At 32.9% G+C, this 22,505-nt stretch overlaps 1 protein-coding gene across 4 annotated transcripts in view; it reads right to left on the reverse strand.

The window, feature by feature from the left end:
* Positions 1 to 14,333: 14,333 nt before the first annotated feature.
* LOC101895256 (ecotropic viral integration site 5 ortholog) overlaps positions 14,334 to 22,505 on the reverse strand; it is a 145,468-nt gene continuing 137,296 nt past the window's right edge. For 2 of the 4 annotated variants that reach the window (XR_225605.4, XR_225604.4), the window contains 2 exons: positions 21,053 to 21,228; positions 14,334 to 14,513 (listed from right to left, as the gene is read on the reverse strand). Coding sequence is in view for 2 of the 4 variants with exons in the window: in XM_005184007.4 (XP_005184064.1) it covers positions 14,373 to 14,513 (141 nt within the window). In the remaining 2 variants the exon portion in view is untranslated. The remainder of the gene's footprint in view (positions 14,514 to 21,052; positions 21,229 to 22,505) is intronic. The other 2 variants (XM_005184007.4, XM_005184006.4) reach the window with 1 other exon arrangement.

Here is a 22,505-nt window from a genome sequence, read left to right on the forward strand (position 1 = left end):
GTTTCGGAAATGTGTACTATAATTGTACAAAAAGTACTGAATGGTACTATATTTGGTATTACATGAAGGTCTAGGGATAATGATAAAATTCTGAAATTTGATATTTAGATTAGTGATGGTATCTGTGTTTAAGATTTGGCGGTGGTTTCGAAATGCGACCTACATATATATTTAAAGTATGGTACTAAATTTTGTATTGATAGGATGTATGAGTCCCAAAATTTGTTGATATCTGGATATGGAGGTGGTTTTGGAAATGTGTACCATAATTGTAGGAAAATTACTAAATGTGGTACTAGGTGAAGGGATAGCGCTTCAATCCTGAAATTTGACATGGATGTCACTGTTGGTGTCTGCGGTTGAGAGAAGGAGTTGGTTTTCGATATGTGCACTATAATTGAAGTGTGTAGTACTTAATTTGGTAATGGGGAAAATTACAGAACTGAAATCCTGACATTTGATATTAATCTAAATGTTGGTACCTGGTGATGGTTTTGAATTGTTAGAAATGTACTAATTTTGGATCACTGTTGGTATCCATGATGGAGAGACGTAAATTGTTTGTGAAATTCTGAAATTTGATATTGAGGTCACCATTGGTTTCTAGGATTTACATATAGAGACGTTAAAGCAGTTTTGGACAGAAAATGGTTTGGAAAATGGCAATGGTTCACTAATATCTTCTTCGCTAAAATTCAAAATGAAAGATTTTGAATTTTGGTAAACTTTTTCCAAATTTTCTTTTCGAAAAAGGGAAACCTTGAATAATATATAAAAACTTAAAAATCTGAAAATTGTGTACGATGTATGAAGTTTTGATTAAAAATGTTTGTCCAACTGAATAAATGGTGCATTGGGAGTAATAAAAAGGCCTTACATGAACTGTTGGTACGAATATAAAACTTTAAGGTGGACTTTTTGCTGACGAAGTAGCTAGCTCTAGCTAGTTTTTAGTATGAAGATTTAGTCAATTATTTTGTACCGATGTTGTGACTTACCTTCCACCAAATCATTACCTTCTCTTTTTAAGCTTTCTTTCAAATAATTTTATGACAAATACTTCATCACGTGTTTCATATTAAATTGGAATTTTAAAATATCCCAACTAATGTTGAAGTTGAGTGATCTTAAAAACGCATGCTAATTAAATCGACAATTTAACAATTCCATAAAATTTAAATAAAATCTCACTTGGCCGGAACAAATGTCCAGCGGTTAGTTAAGTGGCAGAGACAAGCGATCAGAGAAAATTGCTGATACGGCATTAATAACAGCAACAATTAATTTGTTTAACAAGACAATTGGTGATCGTGTGCTGGAATCGCATGCTGCATTGCAAGTAATTATCCTATAACACAAGGAGAGGGGGTGGGGAGATTCAGTTATAATTTTGTTTGATAAAAACGAATTTTATTTGATTTCAATTGTTTGTAGTTTAAATATAAATGTAGGTTAAGTAGAGAAAATTAATTGTTATAACCTAGTCTCTTAACAGCGAGAATATCAATCAATCTCTCGATAGATTATTCTGTGGAAAAAGATTAAATGAGACAAATTTCTGAAGACTCAGAAGATTAGTGAGCTCTTCGATTTTTTTATTTATACACGTCGAATGTAATTTTCTTAAAAACTATTATACCTAGATATATCGTTTATTCGGAGAGTTATAGTGAGATTTAATGTAGAGTTTTTTTTTTCAAATTATTTAACCTCCTAAAAATTTGTCCCCTAGGAGACTTAAGCACAAACTCGAATAAAGTAGGAATTTAAAATATGTTTTATATATTTTTAAATTCCTGGCCTTCAAGGAAGAGTTCTAGTTTCGGTCTATTCTGAGACCCATAGTAACATTTTCGTCAGCATTACTTCGTCAGCAAGAAATCCAAATTAAAATTTTAGATTCCATATTTTTGTGTACAAAACTATTTCAACGTCTCCATATCTAAACCCTAGAAAACAACAGTGACCTCAATATTAAATTTCAGAATTTCAGCTATTCCTAAACCCCAACGGCACATTTTGTGGCATTTTGCACTTTTCGTACGCTCATAGTATATGTTTCCAAAGCTCTCTATTTTTCTCTATTTTTCAATCCCAATATCAAATTTAGGGATTTAAGCCCTACTCATTTACAAGATACCCAATGTAGTACCACTTAGTATATTTCGTTCGATTATAATACACAGTTAAAAAAAAAACACCTCCATTTTTCAATGCCAGATACCAAAAGGTACCTCAATATCAAATTTAAGGTTTCCAGCCCTCCCTCTTCAACCAATACCCTATTTAGTACCATTTAGTATTATAGTACACAATTCCAAAACCACCTCCATATCTTAACCCCGGACACCTGCAGTGAAATCCATATCAAATTTTGCTATTTCAACCCTATCCCTTCACCCGATAACAATTTAATAAAATATAGTTCTTTTCGAACAGTTGAAGTACAGATTTTTAACTAATCTCATCCTCAGATACCAACAGGGACCGTAATATCAAATTTCGGGACTCCAGCTCTGTTTTTTCCCTCTTTAGTACCTTTTAGAACAATTATAGAACGCATTTCCAAAACCAGCTCCTTCCCTCAACTATAGACACAAACAGTGACATCCTTATAATTTTTTTTTAGCCAATACCAAATTTGGTACTATTTAGTACGTAGTACACATTTTCAAAACCACCTCCACATATCAATTTCATATATGAAGACCTCAATATTGAACTAGGAACTTCAACCATTATCGACTTTCTTTTCATTTAGGGCTTTTCGTACAGATATAGGACGATATAGGAAACCACCGCCGAATCTCAAACACAGATACCATCAGTAGTCTTAACATCAAATTTCAGAATTTTTTCCCTTTTCATTCACTCAATACAAAATATTTTACTATTCAATACTTTTCGTACAATTACAGTACACATTTCCGAAACCACCTCCATATTATCAGACTACCCTTAAACAGCGACACTAATACCAAATCTCAGATTTCAAGAACTATCTGTTCACCCAAAACCAAATGGTACCAAATATAGTACCATTTAGTACTTTTCGTTCACTTGTAGTACACATTTCCAAAAACAGCGCTTTATCCCAAAAAGGGATTCCAATACAAAATTTCAAAATTCCAGCTTCTCCCGTTCACCCAAACCAAACCGTCCCTAATTTAGTACCATTAAGTACAGTTCGTACACTTAGTGCATATTGCCAAAATCCCCTTCATATCTCAAATTTACCTTCCAACCTTGATTCTCATACCAAATTTCCAGGATTTAGCTCTATCCGTTCCCATAATACAAAATAGCACTATTATAGAATTTTTCGTAACCTTAAAGTTCGATTTCCAAATATCCTTTGGTACATCTCTCCTGCACTCTGCATCACTGACTCTAATTCCAAATTCTTGCTCATTTCGATTTTTAGTACATCTCTACAATTCTATTACGAATTTCCAAAAATCCAGCCCTATCACATGACTACTGACCGTCGTGTAAAATTTCACGGTTCTGCCTTTTCACATTGTCGTAGATTCTCAGTCAGTCTTTTGCCACTCTTATCCTTATATAATGAAATCGTCACACGCTGCCCGAATGTTGCTCTGCAGTATTTTGGTCCATTCCTGGCGAACTTTGGTATTTTTTTAGTGCCAACCAAAATACTCCAGACACAATAGCCCAACGGATTGGTATCCGGAGATTTTGGTGGCCATTTTGTGCTGGAAATTAAGCGAGGAACCTCATTTTGTAACCATTTTTGGGTGTCGCGTGTTGAGTGCGATGGTGCTGGAGTCCTGCTAGAATGTCCAAGGTCTGCGGCCAAAATGTTTGCGTGTCCAAGGCTTTAATACACCCTCCAGAATATTTTCGCAATAATATTCGGCATTTATTCTGATGCCATGGTCGATTGATACGAGCGGAGAGCGATCATCGGCTGTTATGCCGGCCCACATCATCACCATGGCCGGCGCTTGAGTTCTGGTGGCCAACCGAAGGTGCACATTTTCAGCTGACCCCATTCTTGGGTGGCGCGTGCTGAGTGCGATGTTGCTGAGTCCTGTTGGAATATCCAAGGTGTTCACGGATAAGTGAACATGTTTTTATAATAAAAGAGAATAGCGGGGCTACCTAGTGTAGATGAGAGGGATTTGTTAAACTGGGATCTTCTTAATACAGTCCACATGAAATAAGATAAGAAAATGTGGTGAGCAGACCTTCGAGTTAGAAATAAATAATACAGAATTTTCAATTGCTGCATGTGTTATGGTGGAGTTAGATTATGGGATGTAATCTTTACTCAGACTGATAAGCAAGTGCTGCATGTTTGCTTGCCACATGTGAGATAGCTATGCGTGTGTATGACCTCCCCCTAAGGTTTATGGTGGCATGGTGCATATGCATGTGTACGGTTGGTATCTATCTCTCTCTCTCTCTCATTTACACTTAGTTATAATTTAGGTTAAGTCATATTATCACAACTAGTTCTTAAGAAATGTTTTTAATAAATAAATTCAGTGTCTTACAAACGCTCAAACGGAAAAGACGTTTGGTCTTTTAATTGATCCCAATTTACACAAGGTCTGCGACCAAAATGTTTGCGTGCCCAAGGCTTTAATACATCCTTCAGAATATTTTCGCGATAATATTCGGCATATATTCTGATGCCATGGTCGATTAATATGAGCGGAGAGCGACCATCGGCTGTTATTGCGGCCCATACCATCACCATGACCGGCGCTTGAGTTCTGCTGGCCAACCGAGGGTGCACATATTCAGCTGACCTCTTTGGCACATAAATACGATATTTTTGTTTGTTTTCAAACTGCTGGACAACGAATGTTTTCTCATCGGAGACGGAGAAAACCAAATTCGGCAGTTCACCACTTTCGGCCAAGCGAAGCAACTCTTTATCTCTTTTGAGTCTATTTTTCTATCTTTCTGTTGCAGTGGAAGATTTTGCACTTTTTGGAATTTCTATGGCTTTATCCCGAGTTCATTTTTCAATATTTGCCGAATGGAATATTGCGATATGTTCAGCTCACGAGCCATTTTTCGGCCATTGCGGCGCGGGTTTCGATCAAGTCGTCGCTTCTTTACTTTTCGAACCATTTCTGCTGATGTTGCTGTTTTCTTCCGCCCACTTCCTTGACATCGGGCTACGCTACCAGTATCACGGTAACGAGCGATGGTACGAGACACAAAAGATTTATTCACATTTAAATGCTGGAGTGCTCTAACGATAGCCTCTTGTGGTTTTCCAGCCAAATATAAAGAAATCCCACTATCACGCTTGAATTCCATCACGAAGAACTTTTTTTCTGGAAAATTCTCACGAAAATGCTTTTGCACGGTTGTAAAAAATATAATGAGCTGTCACTGGAATTATTTTAACAGCTGTCGGACGAGTGGCTTAGAAATGACGGCAGTCTGAAATTGGTTGCAGTTTTTTCATCTCACCCTGTATAAATTGAAAGTATGGAAATATAGAAATATATTTTATGACTTATAGTAAAATTTGATGAAGAATATTTTTGTCTTTGACGTCCTCCATCTAACACGATGCTTTGTTGGAGCTTTTTTCATAAAATCATATTAAGTATTAAAGTAATAAAACATATCTCAATATCAAATGTATTTACCATCTCACATCGAATGTCAAATTAATACAAATATTTGTTTATTTTTATTTATAAATTTTTATTGAATAAATTTATAAGTTGTTGTTGTTGTTTTGTTTTTTTTTTCTTAATTCTTTTTCTTTCTTTTGTTTCTCATTAAAATACTATAAAATATTGAATATTTTTTTTAATCTTTGTTTTTTGTTATTTATTCATTTAAAAAAACACTTCTGTAGGTGATTATTATTTATTTTTTCTTGTCATTGGCACTTTGGCCAATTGTTTGTTGTTGTATGTATGTAGATAGGTAGATATATTGTTGTAATAAGTTGTTGGTTTTCACTTTTCTTGTAATTTACTGTTAGTTAAAATCAAATTGAAATGTTTGGTCGGGGATATGTTTGATGAAAATAAAATTTATGAAATCGAAAATAAAATAAAATTTAAAATAAAAAATGGAAAGAAATTTGAAAATGATTTTAAAAAATTATATTTCTTTAAAAATAAAATAAAAAAAAAATTAATAAAAAACATATTGGAATAATTTATATATTTTTTTTAAATAATTATTTTTTTATTTATTGATTATTTTAATGTAAAATTAAAATAATTAAAAAAATAAAAGATAATACAACACTAATAATAAAATGTGTAATTTCAATCGAATCGATATAAATAATAATGCAAAAATTGAGATTTTTCCATAAAACATTGGTCAATTTTAATTACATGATTTTGCAAATTGTTGAAATCTGAATTCTGATAAAATTATGAAGGTACCCTGGAGGTATCATATGTTTTTATTTTTTCAAAATTATTGGTCTGCACCAGGACTGCGGTCCAGCCAGCCAGACAGACAGATGGACGTACGGACATCGCTAGAATGACTCCAAACATCCTGAAACGGATTTGGTCCAAAGAGACTTAGGGTCTAAAATCGTTATTTGGATGAGACACGATTTGACTATATCAAATGATATACAGGATGAGATGAAAAAACTGCAACCAACTTCAGAGTGCTGTTATTTCTAAGCCACTGGTCCAACAGCTGTTTAAATTATTCTAGTGACAGTTCATTACATCGTTTACAAGTGTGCAAAAGTATTTTAGTGAGAATTTTCCAGAAAAAAATTTATTCGTGATGGAAAAACGTTATAGTGGGATTTCTTTATATTTGGCAGGAAAACCACAAGTGGCTATCGTTAGAGCACTCCAGCATTTAAATTTGAATAAATATTTTGTGTCTCGTACCATCTCTCGTTACCGTGATACTGGTAGCGTAGCCCGACGTCAAGGAAGAGGACGGAAGAAAACAGCAACATCAGCAGAAATGGTTGGAAAAGTAAAGAAGCAACTTGATCGAAACCCGCGTCGCAGTGGCCGAAAAATGGCTGGTGAGCTGAAAATATGGCAATATTCCATTCGGCAAATATTGAAAAATGAGCTCGGCGGGTAAAGGCATTGAAATTCCAAAAAAGTGCAAGAACTTAGACCGCAACTGAAAGGAAATAGACTCAAAAGAGCTAAAGAGTTGCTTCGCTTGGCCGATGAGAAAACGTTCGTTGTCCAGCAATTTGTAAACAAAGAGGTCATATGAAAATGTGCACCTTCGGTTGGCCACCAGAACTCAAGCGCCGGCATGGTGGTGTGATTGTGTGGGCCGCCATTACAGCCGATAGTCGTTCTCCACTCGCATTAATCGACCGTGGCATTAGAATAAATGCCGAATATTGTCGCGAAAATATTCTGGAGGGTGTATTGGACATTCCAACAGGACTCAGCACGCGCCACCCAAGAATGGTTACAAAATGAAGTTCCTCGCTTCATTTCCAGCGCACAATGGCCACCAAAATCTGCGGATACCAATCCGTTGGACTATTGTGTCTGAAGTATTTTGGAAAGGAAGGCTGGCATAAAAAATACCAAAGTGTCGGTCAACTCAAGTAAGCGTTTCGCTGGGAATGGCCCAAAACACCCAAGAGCAACATTCGGGCAGCGTGTGACGGTTGCATTGGCCGTTTGAAGGCCACAATTCGTGCCAAAGGTGATCAATTCGAACAAATCTAAACTTATTCTTAAATTTTTATGCTATTTCCGACACTCTTTGCTCTCATTCAATAAAATTAAAAAAAATGTAAATTTATGGCGTTTGACTTTGTTCCAGTTTTTTTAACTCATAACACCCTGTATATACCCTCTCTAGCCATATGGCTAAGGGTATAACAATTTTTAATAGAACAAGAATCCACTCCCTGGTTATTATTTGAAATGAGATTACCTTGATTTAATTGTACAATGATCTGATCCGAAAAAATATCAAAAGCGATTAAATTTATGAATTTTTGAAAGATTTTTTTGAAATTGTATTGGAAAACTATTTAGGCAAAATATTTAAATCTATGATAACACTGATATATTTCAATAATTATTTATTCACAAATTATTTTTTATTTTATTTTTATCAATTCGATTTATAATTACACATCTTAATTTTTTTATACAAAAATAAAATTAAAACTAAATAATGGACGTACGTATATTGTTAATGAACAAACAAGTTAAGGTTTTTAAATAAACAACTTAAAATGTAAACAAAAAAAATTAAACAAATTATGTTTAAGCAAATTGTGCGTTACTTAAAGCCAATTTCAAATAAAACTAAATGGAACATATAATTGTTTTTTTTTAATAAAAAAAATAATAAAAATAATTTGTTTTTGTTAATATTGCACACGGTATGTAACGAAAAAAAGTTTAGCAAAAAGAAAATATAGTATTGAATGGAATTTGTTTTCTTTTTATCTTTTTTTTTTTTTTTGGTAATTCGTTTTTTTCCTTTGCTCTTTATTGAAATAGCAGCCAATGTATAATTTTTATTGTATTTTTTTCAAAAAAGTTTGGAATTAATTATTCTTTTAATAAAATAAAAATAAGTTTTATTTTAGTATTACTTTGCTTATCTTGTGTGTGTTTTTTTTAATTACTTAAAAATTAATTATTTTATTTTATTTTTTGTGTTTAATAATTTTTCTATTTCGCAAATAATTTGGCAACATTGTTTCAAAATTCTTCATTTAATTGTAATTTGTTGTTGTTGTATAGCGCATTTTAATTTAAGTTTTTTTATTTTTTGATAAATTTTTCAATATTCGCATTGCTTCATCTTCTTCTTTCTACTGTTTTCTTTTTTTCTTTTTTTTTTGAGACTAATCATAATGGATTTCACTACTTTATACTAAAAGTTTATAATTAACTTTATAAGTAATATCGTATCGTTTATCGTAAAAGTAAATTATAAACGTCAATAAAATATGAACATAATAAATGGGGGAACGAATATTCTCTGATAATTTTGAGAAAATCTTTAAAATATTTTGAGGAAACTTTTTAGACTATTTTTTGAAGTGTTCCATTTGAATATTGTGGAGGAAACATATTTTTCAAAAATTAAGGATATATTTTGTCCATATCTAATGGACCTTTCCTTTTGTGTTGTAATTTTTTTTATATATATGAAATTTGAAAATTTTATATAAAATTTAAATTAGGGTGACCAAAAAGAAAATGGACGAAAATTCCTGTGGGGGGAAGAAAGAAAGCCGTTCGAATGAGAATTCATGTGAAAAGTACATTTTTTCATTTCAAGCGATTGATTCGAAGTTCATAAGCAACAGGAACTTTCTCGAAATATTTACTATTCAGACATGTTTTGTAATTTTTGTACAAAAAACTTAATTTTTTACCAGTTGGCCCCACGCGAATGTATTCCTGATTTCGAAAGGCATTCCTATGTCCGTCGCTGGTAAACACTTATTTCATACGAGTATAAATTAGCCAGAAAAGGAAACTTTGTCACAAATCTACTTGGGTCCATGATTTATATGGATGTGACAAATTCATTAGGTTTTTGTTTAAAAATTGATCGACATGAAATTGCTAAGAATTGTTTAAAATGAAATTCAGAGAATATTCTTTCTATTTCTTTGTTTTAAACTAATATTTAATAATTATGAATTTTATTTCGTATTTCCAAAGTTTCATAGTTTTTTTATGTAAATTTCTACTTTGTAAATATTTAATATCAAAATTTGACAAATTTTCCTGTTTTGAGGGTTCCTAAAATTTGTTCTTGATATAATCCAAATGGTCGTTATATACTGGTCGCATTTAAATAAGAAATTAGAAGTGTGAATAATGTAGATTAAGGTTTATATTTCCTTATATATTTGGAATGGGGAGAGGTATCGAAATGCCAACTGGCGAATAAATAAAAAATGAAAAAAAAAATGGAATTTGAAAAAAAAAATTAATTCGACGCAGAATTTTGCATACAGTTAGAGTTTGGGGCTGGGCAGAAGCCTACCAATTCGGACGGTCATCGGCCAATATTTAGCGGGTAAAATAAATCATAAACTTTATGTCAAAAATACGAAAATTTCAACTAAACTGTAAATATTTTTAATCCCGACGAAATTACAAATACATTAAAAGGTCACTTCGGTCCATTATAGTGGTGCTGATAGCCAAAATACCGGATATATAGCAAAATTGGTACACTACATATATGTAAAAGAAATATAGCTCAGTTATTCTGCTTATGCGTCAAGAACTGTTGGACTGATTATCAAAGTGCTCATCATTTCGTAATGGTCTCTTGCCTAAGGATAAAATATTTCAATTTTAATCATATTTTTATGCGATTGTTTCAATTTGTTAAAGTATTTCTACACCCTGCAACTCTATGTGTTTTGGGTATTACATACAGGTCGCAATTATAGTGCGATCCTCATGAAATGTTTGTATGGGGCTAGGATTAGGGTCAGATATAACACCTAATGTTTTATAAAGATGTTCAAACAAACCGCAAACCTAGGTTGCGTATGTTGCACGAAAATACTTCATACGCCACCATGGCTTCATTCAGTTTACTGGAATGGAAAATAAAATAGTATCAGTCGATTTTGCCGACAGATGCATACCCCCAGCCCTAAGTTATCATTAGTAAAACTGCTGACCCTTGTGGGGGAGGTTCCGAAACAGTTGAATAATATTGTCCTTTTATCGTATCGGACCAAAATAAATATAAATATGGCGCCGTGCCAGGTTTGGACTATATCGACTACTTCCTTCGCCATATATGAAATATGTGATCAATTTTAGAAAATATTTAATTCCAGATATAGTTCGGTCGACTATTCATACTTCATCTAATACAGATAAAAACATTGGTATGTGCAAAATTTGAAGGAAATCGAACATTTATATCCAACTTTATGCGAAATCATAAATTCCAATAAATTATATATTCACATCCGATTTCTGCTTAAGTGAAATATTTTTTTATAGAATCGCCGACTTGTCTCGCAAGTTATGTCCGATATAAGTATTGGAAATTGTGACCCTTTGTGGGTGAGGTACCAGAAGAGGATTGGCAGATATATTTAATCTTCACAACAGATCTTGTGTTAGCAAAATCGTTGGTCTGGGTAAAATTGGAGAGAGATGGATGTTTATTCGCCTTTTAAGAGCGGTGTAGGTACCAGAAGCAATAGTCCGACCTCTACCATCTTTACAACAGATCTTGTGTTGATGGAAGTATTGAAATGTACCAAGTCTGATTCCATTCGGATGTTAATTTCGCGTTTTTTTTAACTTCGTGGATATTTAAAATTTTGACCCTTTGTGGGGGAGATGTCAAAAGGAGTGGACCGACCTTGGACAAATAAAAATATTGTGATGTGTGTAATTTGAAGAGAACCGAATGTTTATTTCGCATTTTATGATCGTTTTGATTATTCAAAATGTTAACACTTTGTGGGGGAGGTACCAGAAAGAATGGTCCGATCTCTATCATCTTTATAAAAGATCTTGATGGAAATATTGGGATAAGCCAAGTCTGAATGGAATCGGATGGTAATTTCGTGTTTTATAAGCTTCATGAATATTCAAAATTTTGACTCTTCGTGGGGGAGGTACCAGCAGGAGTGGACCGATATATTCCATCTTCACACCAGACCTTGGACTAACAAAAATAATGTGATGTGTGTAATTTGAAGACAATCGGACACTTACATCACATTTTATAAGAGTTATAATTATTCATAATTTTGATCCTTGTGGGGGAGGTTCTTGATGGATTGGACCGATATTGTCCATTTTTGCACCTGTGCTAGCACTGATGAAAATATTACGATATGCAAAGTTGGAGAAAATTCGGAATATCCTTTCTTTTTCCGTGCATTAAATTATTTTCTTTGAAATTGTTGACATTTTGTGGGGGAGGTACCAGAAGGAGTGGACCGATATTATCCATCTTTGAACTCGATCTAAGTTTGACAATAATATTACGATGTACCAAGTTTGGTTTAAATCGGATACTCCCTTCGAGAGTTATCGTGTGCACCAGCCAGCCAGACAGACAGACGGATGGACGGAAATTGCTAGATCGACTTTAAATGTCTTGAAACGGATTTGCACCAAAGAGACGCAGGGTCTAACACCGTTAATTCGATGAGGCAAGTTTTAGCCGTATCAAATGATATATACCCTCTGTAGCCATATGGCTGAGGGTATAAAAAAAATTAAATATTTCCTGATTTTGCAGCTGCTTTACAGGTCGCCATTGAAAACCAATCGACACGGAATTTTGCATGGGAAGAGAGTTAAGGACAGAGAAGAAATCTAGTAGTTTGGATAACCATTGTATTATATATAGCTGTAAAATGGATCACAAATTTCGTGTGAAATTGTTTTGAATACCTAACAACACGACGGATATATAACGACGGCATAACCCCCCATCCATTGCAGCCGAAGAACGTCAGCTGCCTAGACAAACCAGGGTAGTTTTGGCGCAATTACGTTCAGGATGGTGTAGTCGCCTCAATTCGTATTGGGCACGAATTGATGAAGATGTGGGTGACGCCTGCCCGGCGTGCGATACAGGCCCGCACAATACGCTACACCTTTTTAATTGCTCAGCCAAACCTACCCAACTCACTCCAGAGGATCTCTGGCTACAGCCCGTTAAAGTAGCCGAATTTCTAAACCTGGAGCTGGAACCAGATTAGCAGAACACGAACTCACACATGTACTACTGCTACAACAACAACAACAACGGAGTGCATAAATATTGGCAAAGGCCAAAAAGCTGGGTAGTGTTCTATGACATCATAACAAAGACGGAATCTTTAAAAATGGATTTAGACATAAGGGGGGTTTCCAACATACTGTAGGGTTTCTAGGGTATCACATGTTCAGCCCCAAACACCATATCCTTTGCTTTCTTGTTTAATATAGTTCTCATTGAAGTCATATCATGCACTATAAAGCAATGATATTTGGTACAAGGGGTACAAAAGCATCCGTCAAGTATGTTAAAAATGGATTCAGAGTTGGATATAGTTTCCAAATTCTGACCACTCTAAAATACACGATACGCATTCAACTAAGGTAGTTGATACAATCTATTTCACAAAAATTCCAAAAAAAAAAAAAAAAAATCTTACGGGAGCGCTTTTAAATATGCATAGTGGTTTAGAGTATCATATAGTCGGTCCGACCAACTTTGGACCTTTCCTTACAGTTTTTTTAAAGGTGCCATACCTTTTCTGTATACAGTACATAATATATTTATTTCCTCCAGTTTTAAAAAAATTATGATGTTTGAAATAGAAACGGAAACTTCCTTGGGAATAGGACAACGAGGAAAATAATGAATTGTTATTCATATTATTTTCCAGTATTATAATTTTCAATACGACCAGTATACACTACAGATATTCTATATTTTTTCTTTATAAAATTCATATTTCGCATGATGTTAATTGGGTAATAATTAATATTATTCGTATTTTCTCAATATTAATATATATTTTTTGTCTACTTATTAATGCCCATAATTTTGTTTTAAGTTTTTTGTTGTCTTCAGAGAGAATGTTTTTCTTTTTTTAATAATTCGGCTACTACAAAATAATCAGTTTACAATGTTAATATCAAAATCTATGATAACTTAATGGAAGCTAACTTAATTGGGGGAAATTTATTAAATTATGATTAAGTAAATACATACATTTATATAATACAGAATATAATATCTATTTGATATAATTATTTGGAAATAAATATTAAAAATTAAAACAAAACAAAAGTTGATAACAAATACATGTTGAGAAATTGGGGTTTTCATGGGTGTCATGATGAGAGCAAGCCAAAAAAAAAGTAGAATATGGAATAAAATGGTAATGATGTATAAATCATTTGTGATATATATATTTTAAAAAAGAAAAATTACATTTAATATACAATTACATACATATACAAAAAAGTATTATTTTTGATTTTTAATTTTCAAAAATAATTGTTTAAATTTAAACACTGATTTGAAAATTTTACTTACAATTAAACATGTAATTCTTTCCGTATTTTCTTTTCATTTTGTAATTCAATAATTTATATAAAAATTATATTTTTACTATAAATTGTTTGTTTTTTTTTTCAGTTAATAAAACACATATTGTTTTCTTTTCTCTTTCTTGTGGGGGAGGAAATACCAAAGCATTCTCTCTTCGGTTTTCAAATTGGTTCTCGTTAGATTTTTTCACTTCCTTAAACTAATTTAATTTTTTTTAAATTATACATTAATTTTTGTGTGTTTTTTCTTCATTTCTTTTAATAATAATAATTAAGAGTGTGTGTGTGTGTGTGTGTGTGTGAGTGTTTGTTTTTTTAATTCTAATATTTAATTTTCTTTAAACATTATGATGATAATTCGGTGCTTTCTCTGCGCATATTTATGATGTCATTAAAATCACTTTCGGCCGATTCAATGGATTGTATCGAAGAACTTCTTAGCTTGGAGGCTGGTATGAATTTTCCTCTACTCTTTAATGCTGTTAACTGGAAATTTTTGTAAAAAAAATAGATTTGATATTAGAAAAGATCTGGAAATATTTTTTCAAATAGCTATCGTAATAGACAATGATGACGAAAACGCATGCTGGTCTTCGGGACAGGTAAATTTTTGAAACGAAAATGGTTGTGAAAGATATTTGAAAATCTTTTTTTTTATTTCAAAAAATGCAAAATATTGAAAATATATCAAATAATAAAAAATTGAACTCTAATTATTTCAAATTGTAATTTTTGGCTTCTATTTTTTTGTTTTAAAGAAAAATCATTTGTTCTGAGCTTAACTTATAACGAACTATTAACTTACAGAGTTTCAAATTATTGAAAAAAAAAAACTTCAAATAATAAAAAATTGGCCTCTAATTATTTCAAATTGTTATTTTTGGCTTCTCCTATTTTTGTAATTTTTTTTAAAGAAAATCTCTTTGATCTGAGCTTAACGGTTGAAATGGATTTTTTGATATTTGAAAAGGAATACTTTCTAGCCAAGTTTTTTTTCACTGCCAATTTTCACTTGGACAATTTTGGAATAAGCCCTTGCCTTGTCAAACCATCCAGCCATCTGCAGTGAACAAATTGTGTCAATTGAGATTGGGAAAAGTGTCTGGAAATACTTTAAATGGTAACCAATCAATCAACAAGCTCAGCTCGAATGAAAAAATCAAATAAATGTCCCGTTTTTGGTATGACGATTCGAAAGTGAACTGAAAGAAAAAACACCCAACCTGGGGTCGGATTTTTTTTTTTATGAAAATTTTACATGAAAAATATTTACTATATAATCTACCCGCAGCCATATGGCTAATTATACCCACAACGATATGGCTAGAGAGAGTATATATCAATTGATACGGCCAAAACGTGCCTCATAGAAATAACGGTTTAAGACCCTAGGTCTCTTTGAACTAAATCCGTTATAGGACATTTTAGTCGATTTAGCGATTCTGGTACTTTTCTAACAAAAGGTCGACATTTTTATACCCTTAGCCATATGGATAGAGAGGGTATATATTATTTGATAGGCTAAAAACTGTTTAACACCATAGATCTTTTTGAACCATATCTGTTTCAGGGTATTTGGAGTCGATCTAGCGATGTCCGCCCGTCCGTCTGTCTGGCTTGTGCGCACGAAAATTCTCGAAGGGAGTATCCGATTTGATTCAAACTTGGTACATGAAAATATTATTGTCAACCTTAGATCGAGTTAGGAGATGGGCAATATCGGTTCACTAGTTCTGGAGCCTCCCCCACAAAATGTCAATATTTTCAAAGAAAATAATTTACTGTACAGAAAGAGAACGGGTAGTTCGATTTTGCTCCAACTTTACAAATCCTATTATTTGCATCAGTGCTAGGTCAGGTGTGAAACTCCATCCAGTGCTACCCCCACAAAAGGGGGTGATTAATTGTAACTCTAATATAATGTGAAGTAAGAGTCTTACTGTCTTCAAATTTCAAACATCACAAAATTTTAATTAAACAATAGTCTGGTATGAAGGTGGGATATATCGGTCCAATCCTTTTGATATCTTCCCCACAAAAGGTCAAAATTTTGAATATCCATGAAGCTCATAAAACGCGAAATTAACATCCGATTTCATACAAACATTGCACATCTCAATATTTCCATTAGCACAAGATCTGTTATTAAGATGGTGGAGATCGGACCATTCATTATGATGCTTCCCTCACAAACGGTCGATATTCTGAGTAACCAAAACGATCATAAAATCCGAAATAATCATCCGGCTCTTTTCATATTTTACACATCCCATTATGTCTACTAACACAAGATCTGCTGTGAAGATGGAATATATCGGCCCACATCTTGTCAATGTCAATGAAGCTCAAAAAACACGAATTTATCATCCGATTCCATTCAAACGTTGCACATCTCAATATTTCCATCAAAACAAGATCTGTTATAAAGATGGTAGAAATGGGAATATTTCTTCTGGTACCTTCGCCACAAAGTGTCAAAATTTCAAATAATCAAAACAATAATAAAATCCGAAATAAGCATCCGGCTCCCTTAATATTTCATACATCCCATTATTTCTACTAACACAAGATATGCAGTGAAGATTGAATATATCGCTCCACTCCTTTTGGAACCTCCTCCACAAAGGCTTAAAATTTTGAATATCCATGAAGCTCATAAAACGCGAAATTAACATTCGATTCCTTTCAGACTTGGTACATCTCAATATTTCCATCAACACAAGATCTGTTATAAATATGGAAGAGATGGGAACATTTCTTCTGGTACCTCCCCCACATAGAGTTCAAGGTTTAAAAAACCCATCTAAGAAAGCGATATAAGTATCCAACTCTATTCAAATTTCACACATACAAACTTTTTTGCTAACAAAAGATCTGTTGTGAAGATTATATATAGCTTAAACCCCTTCTGGTACCTCACCCACCAAGAGTCACAATTTTCATTACTTTTATCTGTCATAACTTGTGAAATAAGTCAGCGATTCTTTACATCTTGCTATATCTAAATATTTCTCTCAACCAGAAATCTGAGATGAATATGATGATATATGATTTCGCATAAAATTGGATATAAATGTTCGATTTTATTGTAATTTTGTCCATGCGGAATACTTCGGTCGACTAAATTTGGAAATTAAGGCACATTTTAACATTTTCTAAAAAATTATCACATACCTCATATAAGGTGAAGGAAGCAGTCAATATAGTCCAAATCTGTCACGTCGAAATATATATATCATATTTATTTAGGTCCGCTACGAAATGGCTAATATTGGTCCATTTCTTCGAAACCTACTACTTTGAGGGTCAATTTGAATATTCGTAACAGATGTCAAAAATCGAAAATTGGCTGATATATCCTCAATTTTTATTTTTTAATTTAAATTTTTACTTAATTTAATAAATACTCATAGATTTATTTTTCAATTCAAGTTCAATTTCGACTCGTCGTACAAACTCAGAGTATTTATTTAAAAATATAATTTTTCAAATATCTATTACAACCATTTTCGTTCGTTTTTTTTTTTTTTTTTTTGATAAGAAAAATAATTAATGAAACCATTTATGTCAAGTAAGAAATGCAGTGTTAGTATTATTTATTTTTTTTTTTTTAATTTTTAATGTTATTTCTTTTTGGTGTTAATGAAAAGTAAGTGCAACATATATTTGTTAGTATTAATGGTTAGTATGTTAATTTTGAATTATTTTAAGAAGGGTTGGTTGTTCAGGTGCTTATGTTAAGTGTTATTTTATATATGTACTATACAATAATAAACATTAATTATCCAATATTTACAACATAAACTACATTTTACAAGATTTAATAACAGAAAACAAATATAAAATTAGGAAAATAGCATGACAATAATAAAAATGAAAATGACAAAAAGGAATGATGGAACATTTAATTGATTATGAAATTTTTATTTATGCAACATAATGGAGGTTTATGGAAAAAAAAAACTAGTATAAAAATAAAATATATATTTTTTGTTTCATAATAATTAGCAATTTTTGTACTGTAAAAAGAATAAATTTAGAAACATATTTTTTATATCCTAAATTATAGCATGCCTTTTTTATTTTCCTTAGGACCCACGGTCCATATATACAAATTTAATGCGGAAACAAAAAAAAAATCGAAGTTCGGCAGGGTCTTGATTTTTGTTGAATGACGGGTGGTGATCTTTAAATCGATGTAACATTTTATGCTGATCACGAATGAATGTAATTTATGGGATCTCCTATGAATATTGCGAATTGCAAATTTTGCACGATTTTGCAAACAGTATATTCGACCGGGCCGAACTTTGAATATCATCCCCCAAATAGAACGAATTTGGAAATTTTCAAAAAAAAAAAAAAAAAATCAAATTAGTTAAAATTCTCTTAAAATCTTAAAACTGCACTAACTGTAGCTCCCTGCCGTTGTATTGGGGTCCATACGAAAACATGGATGTATATAGACATTCTTTTTAATACCCATTATAGTATTCATACCCGGAACTTGAAAAGATTCCCGTGAATAATGTCGCAAAAGCATAAAAAACCGAATATAGGGAGTTACCGTTATATGGGGGCTATGTGAAGACCTGAACCTGCATACGAAGAAAATAATATATCATAGACTGCAGTACCCATAAGGAACTTAAAATACGAAAATCGAAATCATTCCGGAGAATAATGTCGCTGAAATCAGCCAAATACCGAAAACAGTGAGTTACCGACAATTAGACGTAGACAGAATATCATGTCACAGCTGTAATTTGAAACAATTCTGGTGAATATTGTAGCAATAAAATCATAAATATACCGAATATAAAGAGGTAACGATGTAGGGGGCCTATACGAAAACCTGGACCTGCATAGACAATTTTCTGTCACATGTTGAAATGTTGAAGCCATTCCGGTGAATAATGCCGCTGAAATCACCAAAATACCGAATAAAAGGAGGCACCATTATATGGGGGCTATGCGACGACCTGGGCCTGCAGAGGCAATTATCTGCCACAGTCTTTAGTACCTATTAGGAACTTCTGTTTAGAGCCCTATGTGGGCTCATAACTATTGAAATTAACCGAAATTTCGGAAAACTTACATTTTTGCAATACCTCAGGTCTTCGGGTCAAACATAAATTAAGAATGACACCAAGTACCAATGCTTCTGGCGGCGACACCTTTTTGAAGGGAAATTTAAGAAAGACTGGGGAATAATTTCGGTCTTTATGTAAGCAGTGGGCCAATATAAAATATCCTGACCAAGTCTGATAAATATATTACTATGCGTCAAGCTTCGACTTGGTGCGACAAATTTCAATTTTTTTAATATTTACTGGGAAAATGCAGCAGATTATGAAAGTAGTCGTTTTTGAAGTTTACAGTCGGCGTTTTTGAAGTTTACATCGAAAAATAACCAATATTTGATGTGGTGTGAAGATGGAATATATTGGTCCACACCCCCCTAAAATAGGTAAAAACTGTGAATAGCCTGAAGTTCATAAAATATGTATCCAATTACTTCCGTCAATGTTCACATTTCAATGCTTTAACAACAAAAGATCTGGTGTGAAGATGACAGATATCGGCCTACGCTTCCTGGTACCTTCCACATAAAGGGTCACAATTTAAATTCTATATCTCTAAAACTTCCGAAATAATCAGTGATTGTATTCATATCTCGTATATCTAAATATTTCCCTCAACCAGAGATCTAATATGAACATGGAATTTACCGGTCCATTCCTTCAGATACCACCCCCACAACAAAAGATAAAAATTTGATTAACAATTATTCGCATGAAACGGGAAATAAATGTTCGATTTTCATTGAATTATTTTTATCAGTATAAGATGGAGTGGAAGTGGTACCACAAACATAATTCCATATTTTCCTAAAATTTTCACATATCTCATATAGAATAGTTCAAATCAGGAACGCTTCATAATTATATCGAACTTATGTCGGACATGAAATTTAAAATATTGGCCCACTACTTCGGAAACTTGCCCATTATGAGTCAACATTAAAAATATACGGACAATGGTTGAAGGTTGTGTCCACCTTGAACTCAGAAAATTAATGAATCCGCAATATTGCTTTCAAAAACTGAGCAAAGAAAAAATACCTAAAATTTGTGAGATGGACTTTCTTAAAAACTTAATTTTATTCAGATATAGACAATTAAACAGATACTCCCTGTTTCAATATTCCATAATGACTCTTTTCATTTTGTCAAATCTATAAAGAATATATATTTTAGTCGTGAATTGAGACTCTCATTAGCTCGCCATTAAAGGCTTTATATATACTCCTTTTTGCTAGCCTTAAAACCTTGTAAAAACGCTTATCATATATCGACTAAAACTTCGATCATCAATAAATTTTGATCATCATTCGGGGCCCGTCTTTAAATTTGCTAAAATACTCTCTAAACGCCAAGTAAATATCACATACAAAGGCTAGTTATGAGGCTCGTCTTCCTTATATATATCCATACTTGTAATATAGCTCATTATCAGACCCTGGGAGGATAGGTGATTTTTCAGAAACAAAAATTTCTTATTTCAAGTAAACGATTTTCTAAAAAAATATTTGTTTGAAATAATGAATGTGAAGTGTATCCTACTCAAATTTACATCAGAATTTATCTCAATGAAATGATAAAACTCAAAAATAAAATTCGAAATTAATTTCAAACTCCACTAGAAAGGTGGGACAAACGCAGTAGCCTCCCTTTACTTTTCTATGAAAACAAATTATTAATATATTTTGTTTATATAACAACAATCATGCAAAACTCAAAAGAATGACAACGAACGACGAACGGAAAATGCGATACGAATAATTAAAAACTCAAAACTAAAAAAGGAGTAAACAACAAATTCGTATCAACATGAAATGTTTTAATGCATTCAGACGACATACGACTAGCGATATTAATTATTATATAATGGAAAAAATCAAAGATTGTTGTTGTTGTTTGAGAAAATTTTGAGCAAAAACAAATATTGCATGTTATAATGACCTGATCTGGGTTTGTTCTTTTATTCGGGTTTAAGTGCGTATGGTTTTGCGTTTTCGTTTTTTTTTTCTTTTGCTGTGTTTTTTGGTTCAATTGTTTTCATTTAATTTCGGACATAAGTATGTTTAACTTATCCACTTCCAAGGTTCTGTATCGGGACTTGTTATGGGCGTAGTATACTATAAACACACAAACACATAGAAAAAAGAATAAATAGCGATAAAATAAATATTAAAAAACGGAACTCAAAGAGAAAATTTTTAAAATATATATTCGGTTATGTATGTTGTTGTTTTTTTTTTTTTTTTGTAGTTATGGGTGTACTTATACAAATTTTTGGCAGTGTAAAAAAAATAAAAAATTAAAATTTTCAAATTTTTAAAAATAATACTTTTCAATTTTTTTAAAAAATAATTTAAAAGAAATAACAATAACTGTTGATTGAATGAAATTTTTATTCAAAGGACGTTTGTGGGGTGTTTCATATATTAGGGTGTTCTGTTGTTGCATGAAGTGAAATGAAGCTTTAAGCATGGTTTGGAAACTAAAAATTACAAATACAGAAGATAATGTTTGTAAAGACCTTAAATATAGCAAAGAGATTCCGGAAAGGCATTTGACAGTCACGCCAAATACCTATAGGGCGAGATAAAAAAAACTGCAACAAACTCAAACGCCATAATTTTTATTTTTTTTTAATTTTTTTTTTTTTTTTGAATGAAAGCAAAAAAATATCGGAATAGATTTAGATTTGTTGAATTGGTCACCTTGGGCACGAATTATGGCGTTCAAATGGCCTGTGTAACCGTCACACACTGCCCGAATTGCTTGCTCTGCAGTATTTTGGCCCATTCCCTGCGAAGCGCTTGCTTCAGGTGATCGACACTTTGGTATTTTTTTAGTGCCAACCTTGCTTTCCAAAATACTCCAGATACAATAGTCCAACGGATTGGTATCCGGAGATTTTGGTGGCCAATGCGCGCTGGAAATGAAGCGAGGAATTTCATTTTGTAACCATTCCTGGGTGGCGAGTGCTGAGTGCGATGGTGCTGAGTCCTGTTGGAATGTCCAAAGTCTTCGGCCAAAATGTTTGCGTGCCCAGGGCTTCAATACACCCTCCAGGTCACGCCACGGTCGATTAATACTACGAGCGGAGAGCGACCATCGGCTTTTATGGTGGCCTACACCATCACCATGGCCGGCGCTTGAGTTCTAGTGACCAACCGAAGGTGCACATTTTCAGCTGACCCTATTCTTGGGTGATGCGTGCTGAGTGCGATGGTGCTGCTGAGTCCTGTTGGAATATCCAAGGTCTACGGCCAAAATGTTTGCGTGCCCAAGGCTTTAATATACCCTCCAGAATATTTTCGCCATTGTATTCTGTTTTTTTTCTGATGCCACGGTCGATTGCGATACGAGCCGAGAGCGACCATCGGCTGTTATGGCGGGGCACATC

The sequence above is a fragment of the Musca domestica genome, unplaced genomic scaffold (assembly GCF_030504385.1).
Source record: "Musca domestica strain aabys unplaced genomic scaffold, Musca_domestica.polishedcontigs.V.1.1 2, whole genome shotgun sequence".
Taxonomy (NCBI): Eukaryota; Metazoa; Arthropoda; class Insecta; order Diptera; family Muscidae; genus Musca; species Musca domestica.